The sequence below is a fragment of the Mustelus asterias genome, chromosome 1 (assembly GCF_964213995.1).
Source record: "Mustelus asterias chromosome 1, sMusAst1.hap1.1, whole genome shotgun sequence".
In the NCBI taxonomy this organism is placed as follows: Eukaryota; Metazoa; Chordata; class Chondrichthyes; order Carcharhiniformes; family Triakidae; genus Mustelus; species Mustelus asterias.
The window spans coordinates 188,045,972-188,058,321 of NC_135801.1; the positions used below are offsets into that span (position 1 = coordinate 188,045,972).

At 46.2% G+C, this 12,350-nt stretch overlaps 1 protein-coding gene across 1 annotated transcript in view; it reads left to right on the plus strand.

Annotated features, from left to right (window-relative positions):
- Positions 1-12,350, plus strand: part of LOC144500809 (dedicator of cytokinesis protein 2-like) — a 1,379,043-nt gene that overhangs the window by 435,084 nt on the left and 931,609 nt on the right. Inside the window, exon 25 of the mRNA XM_078224279.1 lies at positions 11,929-12,035. Coding sequence (XP_078080405.1) covers positions 11,929-12,035 — 107 coding nt within the window. The remainder of the gene's footprint in view (positions 1-11,928; positions 12,036-12,350) is intronic.

A 12,350-nucleotide genomic window follows, 5' to 3' on the forward strand; every position in this document is an offset into this window, starting at 1 on the left:
TCTAGCTGTCTGCGTTAACCCTTTTCTCCCCTCTGGTGAGGCCTGGTTCTCTGGCTTGCTCTATGTAACTCTGCATGTATTACACTGAAATCAAACAAAATATGAAGGGACACATAAATTATAATATAAAAGACATGATCCCCGATGTTGCCCTGCAACAGTGTGTACAGGTGTCTCCTACTCTCTGGTACCACACAGCAGTGTCGAGCTGGACAGCAGTGTGCTGCGGGATTCAAGCACTAAAAAGGTCTGAATTTTGACCGAGGGTGGAGTGTGCGGGTTTGGGGGTGATTGGCCTGACAAAGACAAGGGGAGCAATGTGGAAGAAGGGCTGTGCAAGGAGCCGGATGAAGAAGACAAACAATGGAAGGCAGAGGGAAGATCGGCGGGAGGGAAACTGGACACTGACGAGGCTGCTTGATAATCTCACAAAGAAGGGGGTCAAAGGGACACACAAAGATTCCAGACGCAGTGGGTAGAGGTCCAAGTGAGGCGGGGGGTGGGAGGGTGTTTGAATCGAGGAACAGACTTCTTCTTGAGGCAGCTCGCCTTTCCCCTCTGAGTTGCTGGCATCCTGCGTGGTCTGGGGAAGGCTGGAGAGAGTGGAGATTGGAGAGAGAGCGGGGCGGCATGGTGGCACAGCGGCATGGTCTCACAGCGCCCGGGACCTGGGTTCGATTCCTGGCTTGGGTCGCTGTCTGTGTGGAGTCTGCACATTCTCCCTGTGTCCGCATGGGTTTCCTCCGGATGCTCCAATTTTCTCCCACAGTCTGAAAAACGTGCTGATTAGGTGCATTGACCATGTTAAATTCTCCCAAACAGTATACCCGAACAGGTGTTGGAGTGTGGCGACTAGGGGAATTTCACAGTAACTTCATTACAGTGTTAATGTAAGCCTTACTTGTGATTAATAAATAAATTACTTGAGAGTGATATGAGTGGGCTGGACTGGAATTAAAATATGGCGCTGGGACCTTCGAACCCGCCATGTTATGGCAGGCGGGCAGATCAATCGGCTGCCAGAAGGTCCGGAGGGGAAGCCGCCTGTACATAGCTAAGCGCAGGATCTGGCGTGCGATCCTGCCACTCTGGGGAAGCGAGAAAGACACCGGCGGAGGTTGCCAGCCTCTGCTCTTATTCTCAGAATGGGAGAATTCCGTCGTTGGTGGAGTTTGATGGTTCTGTAGACCATCAGGCTCCAGAACGCAGAAATACATTCTGCAATTTCTCGGATGGTTTAGTGCCAAGTCATGTACGGTTCGAGGGAATTCTGTGTTCTTAACTGAATGTCATTGATTAATTAATTTTTGCCAGCGAAACCTCACAGGTCACAGACGTTCCTTTCCTGAGCCCAAGCTAAACTCGAACACAGCTGAACTTTGTGTTGTAATGTGTCAGCCTTCCAAAATTAATATTTTTCCCATTATATTTTTCACTGCTGTGTCTAACTCTGTGAGTCTCATCAATTATGCAACTCCTGCCCCTGGGATTGCCTCTCTTTGATGAGCTAGCTTCCACAGGCCAGTTCAAACCCTTCCAATTAACCCCACTCAATCCTGATATTTTCTTTTCAACCATCTCCTTTATTTAAACATTGATTCTGGTTTTCCTGTTAACTGTTGCTTGTGTTATTTGACTGATAATCCAGAGTTCAAATCCCAGTGTCGCATCTTCAACGCTTAAAATTAAAGTCCAGCGATTAGTAAACTCACATCAAAAAGAGAGCATGAAAACTAAACGCAAAATACTGCGGATGCAGGAACCTGAAACAAAAACAGAAAAATGCTGGAAAATCCAGATGAGGGGTCACCTAGACTCGAAATGTTGGCTCTATTCTCTCTCCACAGATGCTGTCAGACATGCTGAGATTTTCCAGCATTTTTCTGTTTTTAAAGAACATAAGAACATAAGATCCAGCAGCAGGAGTAGGCCATCTTGCCCCTCGAGCCTGCTCCGCCATTCAATAAGATCATGGCTAATCTTTTCGTGGACTCAGCTCCACTTGCCCGCCCGCTCACCATAACCCTTAATTCCTCTACTGTTCAAAAATCTATCCTTGCCTGAAAATTTTTTGTGTGAGCATGAAAGCTGGTGGATTTTTGTGAAAGCTTTTGTAAAAGGACGGCACGGTGGCACAGTGGTTAGCACTGCTGCCTCACAGCGCCAGGGACCCGGGTTCGATTCCCGGCTTGGGTCACTGTCATGTGGAGTCTGCACGTTCTCCCCGTGTCTGCGTGGGTTTCCCCCTAGTGTTCTAGTTTCCTCCCACATTCTAAAGATGTGCAGGTTAGGTGCATTGGCCTTGCTAAATTGCTCCTTCGATACGTAGGTTAGAAGGATTAGCGGGGTGAATATGACGGGTTATTGGGATAGGGCCTCGGTCGGATCGTTGTCGGTGCAGACTCAATGGGCCGAATGACCTTCTTCTGCACTCAACGCATTCTGTGATTCTACTGGTTCACTAATGTCCTTCAGGGAGGGAATAATTTTGACAGCACCTTCCAAGCCCATGATCTCTACTACCTGGAAGGACAAAGATGTGGAGATGCCAGCGTTGGACTGGGATGGGCACAGTAAGAAGTCTCACAACACCAGGTTAAAGTCCAACAGGTTTATTTGGAATCACGAGCTTTTGGAGCACTGCTCCTTCATCAGGTGAGGGCAAAGGCAGCAGGCACATGGGAACACCGCTACCTGAAGGTTCCCCTTCAAGCCTCTCACCATCCTGACTTGGAAATATATCGCCGTTCCTTCACTGTCGCTGCTCAGAATCTTAGGAGTTCTGCCCTAACAGTGCGGTGGGTGTACCTACATCACATGGACTGCTGCGGTTCAAGAAGGCAGCTCACCACTTAGTCATAGAGGTTTCCAGCATGGAAACAGGCCTTTCGGCCCAATTTGTCCATGCCGCTCTTTTTTTTAAAGCTCTAAGCTCGTCCCAATTGCCGGTGTTTGGCCCATATCCCTCTCTACCCATCTTACCCATGTAACTGTCTAAAAGCTTTTTAAAAGACAAAATTGTACCCGCCTCTACTACTACCTCTGGCAGCGAGTTCCAGACACTCACCACCCTCTGTGTGAAAAAATTGCCCCTCTGGACACTTTTCTATCTCTCCCCTCTCACCTTAAACCTATGCCCTCTAGTTTTAGACTCCCCCACTTTTGGGAAAAGATATTGAATCGCCAGCTGATCTATGCCCCTCATTATTTTATAGACCTCTATAAGATCACCCCTCAGCCTTCTATGCTCCAGAGAAAAAAGTTCCAGTCTATTCAGCCTCTCCTTATAACTCAAAACCATCAAGTAGCATCCGAGTAAATCTTTTGTGCACTCTTTCTAGTTTAATCATATCTTTTCTATAATAGGGCGATCAGAACTGTACACAGTATTCCAAGTGTGGCCTTACCAATGTCTTGTACAACTTCAACAAGACATCCCAATTCCTGTATAAAATGTTCTGACCAATGAAACCAAGCATGCTGAATGCCTTCTTCACCGCTCTGTCCACCTGTGACTCCACTTTCAAGGAGCCTTGAACCTGTACCCCTAGAACTCTTTGCTCTGTAACTCTCCACAACACCCTACCATTAACTGAGTAAGTCCTGCCTGGTTCAATCTACCAAAATGCATCAACTCGCATTTATCTAAATTAATCTGCCATTCGTCAGCCCACTGGCCCAATTGATCAAGATCCTGTTGCAATCCAAGATAACCTTCTTCACTGTCCACTATGCCACCAATTTTGGTGTCATCTGCAAACTTACGAACCAGGCCTCCTATATTCTCATCCAAATCATTAATATAAATGACAAATAACAGTGGACCCAGCACCGATCCCTGAGGCACACTGCTGGTCACAGGCGGTACCTTCTCAAGGGCAACTAGGGATGGGCAATAAATACTGGCTAGCCAGTGACACCCACACTTCATCTTCCTCAACCAGCCTTGGAAAACTCAGAATATAATCATATCATAGAATTCCCACCGTGCATTTGGCCCATCGAGTCTACACCGACAACAATCCCACACAGGCCTGATACCCATAAACCCACGTATTTTCCCTACGAATTGGATGGGGTTGTGCCTGGGGAAGAGGGATTGGGGGGAATGTGAAATTATTTCAATCTAACTCATCTGGCACAGATCTGACTGAGTTGATCAGGTCCCCGATTTTATTTTCTTTCAGTCGACTCCCATTGTAGGTCAGGTTTATCTTTGGCCCCTTCCTCCAAGATTTAGAGGATAAATGTCCCCCAAATAATGATCCCAAAATTGAGAAATTCCATTTATCAGGAAAAGTTGGATAGGTTGAGGTTCTTCTCTCTAGAAAAGAGAATGCTGAGGGAATGAGCAGATAGAGGCCTTTAAAATTATGAAGGTGTTTAATGAGCTGTGCCTGACTGGGTCACGGTGCAGCGAGCCTTCCTGGAAAGAGGTGACACGGGTATCCCACCGAGTCGCCCGTCCCCCCCCCCAGTAGATTCTGCCCTGTGTCATTCTGTGTGAAATATAGGAATGTTTAATGCTTACCATTTAGTTTGCATCCGAACTAGAATTGGCAAGAACGTTTGGATCACTGTGCAAGAGGATTGTAAGGGGAATATTTATCCAGTTTGTTACCCATTATCAGCATCAAAAACCCACATGTCAAATCAGTACAGCCAGTTGTCCCATTAGTGTTCCTCAGCTGCAGCTTCAGATTAGCATCACTCCTTCCCAGTGCACCGTGTATATTTTTACATTGCCCACAGCCCTGCTCTCTGAGCAAGACAAGCAAGTCGTGCCAAATTAGAAGCTACTATATTCTGTGGAATGAGTTACTGGTTTGAGATGATCTAGACTAATTTCTCAATGTATCCTTAGAGCCTTTGAATAGAGGGAGAGAGAGGGAGAACCCTTCATCTCATCAATTCCTGTTGGACCCATCACCATCTTCTCAGAGAAATTAAGGATAGATTTTTTTCATTTGTTCATGGGGTATGAGTGTCGTTGGCAAGATCACCCTTTATATCAACATAAGATATAGGAGCAGAATTAGGCTATTGGGCCCATCGAGTCTGCTCCACCATTCAATCATGGCTGATATTTTTCTCATCCCCATTCTCCTGCCTTCTATCCATAACCCTTGATTCCCTTATTGATCAAAAACCTATCTATCTCTGTCTTAAAGACACTCAATGACCCAGCCTCCAAACCCTCTGTGGCAATGACTTTCACCACCCTCTGGCTGAAGAAATTCCTCCTCATCTCAGTTTTAAAGGAGCGCCCCTTCACTCTGAGGTTGTGCTCTCGAGTTTTAGTCTCTCTCACTAGTGGAAAAATCCTCTCCACATCCACTCTATCTAGGCCTCTCAGTATTCTGTAAGTTTCAATTAGATCCCCCCTCATCCTTCTAAACTCCACTGGTTATAGGCTCAGACTCCTCAACTGCTCCTCATATGACAAACCCTTCATTCCTGGGATCATTCTTCTGAACCATTCTGGCGCTCTGAGGCAGCAGTGCTAATCGCTGTGCCACCGTACCTCCATTTCTGATTCAATGACGGAGGGAAAATCATTGATGAAGCAGTTGAAGATAATTTGGCCTAGAACACTTCTCTGAGGAACTCCTGCAGTGATGTCCTGGGACTTCCTATAACCACAGCTGTCTTCCTTTGTGCAAGGTATGGCTGCAACCAGGGGAGAGGTTTTCCAATGTTTCCTGGGGTTCTTGGGTAATACAGTCAGTTGAATGCGAGCTTGGAGTCCAGGGCAGCCATTCACATCTCACCTCTGGAATTCAACGCTTTTGTCCGTGCTTAGGCCAAGGTTGTAATGACACCTGGAGTCAAGCGACAATGAAAGAACCCAAGCTGAGCATTACTGAGCAGGCTAATGCTAATTGTTACTTGATAGACAACACCTTCCATTACTTTACTGATGATTGACAATTAGCCAGATTTAGATTGTCTAACATTTGGTGGAAGGGACATACCTGGGCAATTTTCTACATTGTTGGATAGATGCCAATGTTGTAGCTGTACTGGAAGAACTTGGCCAAGGGAACCACTACTTCTGGAGCACAAGTACTGCAACCAGGATGTTGTCAGGGCCCATAGTGTTTGTAATATCCAGTGCCTTTCCTTGACATCACATGGAGAAGACATCTGTGACTGGATCCTGAACTTCCTAACCCACAGATCGCAATCAGTCAGAATAGGCAACAACACCTCCTCCACGATCATCCTCAACACCGGTGCCCCACAAGGCCGTGTCCTCAGCCCCTTACTATACTCCTTATACACCTGTGACTGGCCAAATTCCCCTCCAACTCGATTTTCAAGTTTGCAGATGACACCACCGTAGTGGGTCGGATCTCAAACAATAATGAGACGGAGTACAGGAAAGAGGTAGAAAATCTGGTGAACTGGTGCGATGACAATAATCTCTCCCTCAATGTCAACAAAATGAAGGAGATTGTCATTGACTTCAGGAAGTGTAGTGGAGGGCATGCCCCTATCTACATCAATGGGGACGAAGTAACTTCAGGTTTTTAGATGTCAAGATCACCAACAACCTGTCCTGGTCCCCCCATGCTGACGCTATGGTTAAGAAAGCCCACCAATGCCTCTACGTTTTCAGAAGACGAAGGAAATTTGGCATGTCAGCTACGATCTCATCAACTTTTACAGATGCACCATAGAAAGCATTCTTTTTGGTTGTATCACAGCTTGGTATGGCTCCTGCTCTGCCTAAGACCGCAAGAAACTACAAAGGGTCGTGAATAAAAACCAGTCTGTCACTCAAACCAGCCTCCCTTCCATTGATACTCTTTATACTTCCCTTGCCTCAGAAAAGCAGCCAGCATAATTAAGGGCCCCACGCACCCCGGACATACTCACTTCCACCTTCTTCCATCGGGAAAAAGATATAAAAGTCTGAGGACACGTACCAACCAACTCAAGAACAGCTTCTTCCCTGCTGCCATCATACTTTTGAATGGACCTACCTCACACTAAGTTGATCTTTCTCTACACCCTAGCTATGACTGTAACACTACATTTTGCACTCTCTTCTTTTGTTCTCTATGAACAGTATGCTTTGTCTGTATAGCGTGCAAGAACACTGAATACTAATATATGTGACAACAATAAATCAAATCAAATCAAATCAAACATTTGTGATGCTGGGGACCTCATTTATTGCTCATCCCTAATTTCCCTTGACCTGAGTGGTTCGTTGGGCCATTTCAGAGGGCAGTTGAGAGTCAACTACATTGCTGTGGCTCTGAAGTCACATGAAGGCCAGACCAGGTAAGGACGGCAGCTTTCCTTCCCTAAAGGACATTAGTGAACCAGATGGGTTTTTACGACAATTGACAATGATTTTGTAGTCATTACAAATTCAAATTTTGAATTTGAACCCAGGTCCCCAGGGCATTATCCTGGGTCTCTGGATTACCTTGGATTACCCTGAATTTCCCAAAGGTAGGGGAGTCTAAAACTTGAGGGCAGAGATTTAAGGTGAGAGGGGAGAGATACAAAAGGGTCCAGAGGGGCAATCTTTTCACACAGAGGGTGGTGAGTGTCTGGAACAAGCTGCCAGCGGTAGTAGTGGAGGTCTTTTAACAAGCATTTAGACAGTTACGTGGGTAAGATGGGTATAGAGGGATATGGGCCAAATGTGGGCAACTGGGACTAACTTAGTGATTAAAAAAAAGGGCGGCATGGACAAGTTGGGCCGAAGGGCCTATTTCCATGTTGTAAACCTCTATGGTTCAATAACTCTATTACTAGTCCATTACTATTACCACTACACCACCACGTCCTGCTTGAGTTGCTAGATCTTTCAAAATCTGTTCTATTTAGTATGGTGCTAGTGCCAATGGAGGGTGCAGGCTATTCCTACACCTGTTTGGTTATTAACTCTGGACATCAATGACTCAAAACCTGAGACGGTGCCTAAAACAACTGCAGCACAGTGTTCGCACTGCTGCCTCACAGCGCCAGGGACCCGGGTTCAATTCCCGCCTCGGGTCACTGTCTGTGTGGAGTTTGTACATTCTCCCCGTGACTGCATGGGTTTCCTCTGGGTGCTCCGGTTTCCTCCCACAGTCCAAAGATGTGCGGGTTAGGTGGATTGGCCATGCTAAATTGCCCCATGTATCTGCGGGATTAGCAGAGTAAACACATGTGCTTACGGGGATATGGCCTGGGTTGGATTGTTGCTGGTGCAGGCTCGATGGGCCGAATAGCTTCCTTCTGCACTGTAGGATTTCTATTACCCTATAATCCGCTTGCCTCTAGACGTCCCCACCTGTCTCCGGTTTCATCAAGCAACTATTACATAAGAGTACTTACAAACTGCTGAATTTCTACTGATTCAATGGTACTCTAAATAAACAGCAATCATCAGTTTCATTAAATTATTACCTTTTAACTTTTCTTTGAGTTTTGTGCAAACAACTTTACATGACACCTGTAATAGATTAAGGTCACAAAGCAGGGAACAAATTATTATTGCCCAGCCTTTAACCAGTCATCTACTGTGAACTCTTTTGCAGAAGTTAGGCTGTGTTCGCTTTATAAATAATGTGAAATAGTAATTGTAAACCTACCTTTCTCCTATATCCCTAAAAAGGTCATTTTCTTACAATCGAGATGCAGCAGCTGCTCACAAGGTTGTCCTGCATGTGCAGATAGCCCATGATCTCTGCAGGGATTGTGCGCCGGTCACCACTAACAGTGCTGTCATGGACAGATGCATCTTTGACAGGGCAGATTGGTGAGGGAGACGTCGAGTAGGATTTTCTCTCCTGTTGTCTCTCACCACCTGCTGCAGGCTCAACCTGGCAAATATGTCCTTCAGGGCTTGGCCAGTACTGGTGCCACCTGTTGTAAGGTGTTGGATATCGCTCAGTGTGTCTTAATGAAGTCTTCATAGCATTGAGTAGGTTACCTGGAGGAAGATATTCATTAGCTACAAGAGTTCAAGCTAGGAGCAGTCTCCACGCTTGCTTGTGCATACAGCTCTTTTTAAAATTCTTTCGTGGGACATGGGTGTTGCTGGCTGGCCAGCATTTATTGCCCATTCCTAGTTGCCCAAGGGCAGTTGAAAGTCAACCACATTGCTGTGGCTCTGGAGTCACATGTAGGCCAGACTGGGTAAGGACGGCAGATTTCCTTCCCTAAAGGACATGAGTGAACCAGATGGGTTTTTCCGACAATCGACAGTGGTTTCATGTTCATCAGTAGATTCTTAATTCAGATTATTTTTTTGTTTGAATTCAAATTCCATCATCTGCCGTGCCGGGATTCAAACCCGAGTCCCCAGAACATTAGCTGAGTTCCTGGATTAATGGCCTACCGATAATACCACTCGGCCATCGCTTCCCTTCTGTCCACCATTAGACTAACCCCGAGGTGAAGATCATGGGTGGGATTCTCCGGCTGCACTCGCCCCAAAACCGGGAAATCCCACCTGCAGTCAATGGACCTTCATGTGGTCCGCACCCCCACACCCTCCCCCCGATTCCGGTGGCGGGCGGGACAGGAGAATCCTTCACTCAGACTACACTCTGTGCTCTTGCATCCTCAGTGCTTCCTCCAAGTGAGGTTTGACATGTAGGAATGTTGATTGAGAATTAGCAGGACTTGATGGCATGAGACTTCATGAGGTCCAGAATCAACGTTGAGGACACCCGGGACAATTCCATCTGGACTATATCGCACTGTGCTGCCACCTTCAGAGAGTATTTATTTATTTATTAGTGTCACAAGTCAGCTTACATTAACACTGCAATGAAGTTATTGTGAAAATCCCCGCGTCGCCACACACCAGCACCTTTACAGGTACACTGAAGGAGAATTTAGCACGGCCAATGTACCAAACCAGCTCATCCTTCAGACTGTGGGAGGAAACCGGAGCACCCGGAGGAAACCCACGCAGACACGGGGGAGAACGTGCCGACTCCACACAGGCAGTGACCCAAGCCAGGAATTGAACCCAGGTCCCCAGCGCTGTGAAGCAGCTGTGCTAACCACTGTGCCACCGTGCCACCCACTAGTCCAGTAACATGTTGACTTTCCATTGCGGATGATTAATGTCAGTCTTCCTTGAGCTTTTTGAACATGACTATCCCGAGGCCTGTCCCGAGTGGATATGTGTAAGATGGAAATATCATTGCTATGTTGAAGGGGGAGCTGTTCTGAAGTGGAGAATTAATTTGTTTGCCTTCATGTTGCTTTGAAGCTGTATTTTGTACCTGACCTCAGAGTCAAGTGCACAAAAGGTGGGAAAATATTGGCACTGTCAGCCATGGCACAGCGGGCAGTACTCTCGCCATAGAGCCATTGGTTATGGGTTTGAAATTCAACCCCAGGGCACAAAAGGGCCGGGACCCTTGTTCATGGAAATTTACGCTGTCGTCACTGCCATTTTTTTTGATGAAAATTCATGAGGCCTCATATATACTCTTGTGCAGTCATAAAAACCCACCTCTCTGCCACCCCGCACCCCTACCCCTGCCCCAGCATTATTTTGAAGGAGACCCGAGATGTTTTCCACAGCGGCGCTGGCCAACTGTTCCGCTCAGCCAACCATCAGTAATCTGATCACCTAGTCATTGATGCATTGCTATTTGAGGGATCTTGCTGTGCACTAATTGGCTGCCCGTGTTTCCCGCATTACAACAGTGACTCCATTTCAACAGTGCACCATCAGCCGTAAAGCACTTTGGGACAATCCTGAAGTCGTGGAGGCGCTATATAAATGCAAGATCTAACTCTATTCTCCCGGATTCAGATGTCAATCATCAGGGATGGTGGGGGGGGCGGGGGTGGTGGATTTTTGATTTGATTTATTATTGTCACATGTATTGGGATACAGTGAAAAGTATTGTTTCTTGCATGCAATACAGACAAAGCATACCGTTCATAGAGTACATAGGGAAGAAGGAAAGGAGAGAGTGCAGAATGTAGTGTTACAGCCATAGCTAGGGCGTAGAGAAAGATCAACTCAATATGAGGTAGGTCCATTCAAAACTCTGATGGCAGCAGGGAAGAAGCTGTTCTTGAGTCGGTTGGTATGTGACGTCAGAGTTTTGTATCTTTTTCCCGAAGGAAGAAGGTGGAAGAGAGAATGTCCAGGGTGTGTGGGGTCCTTGATTATGCTGGCTGCTTTTCCGAGGCAGCGGGAAGTGTAGACAGAGTCAATGGATGGGAGGCTGGTTTGAGTGATGGATTGGGTTACATTCACGATCTTTTGTCATTTCTTGCGGCCTTGGACAGAGCAGGAGCCATACCAAGCTGTGATACAACCAGAAAGAATGCTTTCTATGGTGCATCTGTAAAAGCTGGTGAGAGTCGTAACTGACATGCCAAATTTCCTTAGTCTTCTGAGAAAGTAGAGGCGTTGGTGGGCTTTCTTAACAATAGTGTCGGCATGGGGGGACCAGGACAGGTTGTTGGTTATCTGGACACCTAGAAACATGAAGCTCTTGACTATTTCCACTTCATCCCCGTTGATATAGACAGGGGTATTCCCTCCACTACACAAAGTGAGCATTAAGCTGACAACCTGGAGCAGGAGCCAGAGATGGCCGGTGTGGTTAACGGAGAAGTTCCCTCAGTATAATCATATTGAACATTCATCTCATGTTGTGGTGTGAAAGTGTAGCATGATGAACACAAAACTGGCCAGCAATTAAATTCGACAAGCTTCCAAGTGTTTTTGTAATCTGAGTTCTGTTTCATTTCAGTGCCAGATCTTTTGAATACATCTAATTAACATTCAATGTTCTGCCAGATTATGCCGAGTTCATTAATATTTAACGCTCTGAAAATATGCTGATATATCCCGAACGTTTGCTCAGATTCTGCTGATGTATCTCATGAATTTTCAATGCCTGCTCTGCTGACATGATTTTGTTTTTCTGTTTTTGCTTGTAGCCACTTGTTGCGCAGTTTCATTCTGAACCTTCCCCCGGATCGCCTGGTGAAACAGAAATTGCATTCAATGACAGCCATCGTCAACACTGAACTCTTCCAAAGAGAAGGTAAACCCTGCAACCCCAGTGTGCTCAGGGCAGTGGGATTTCAGTGGAGAAAAAAGATGTAACGCGATCTTCCCTTTTGGTTGAATTTATAGCAGAGACAGAGGCCATTCTGCCCACTGCACCTGTGATGGCTCTTGAGAGAGACACCGAATTAGTTCTGTTCCGCCATTTCTTTCCCCATAGCCCTGCATTTTTTTTCTTTTCATGCGTGTATCCAATTCCTTTTAGAAATTGGCATTGAATTATGCTTCCACCTTTCAATCAATACATTCCTGATCATCATAACATACAACATGTTTCCCCTCTGGCTCTTTT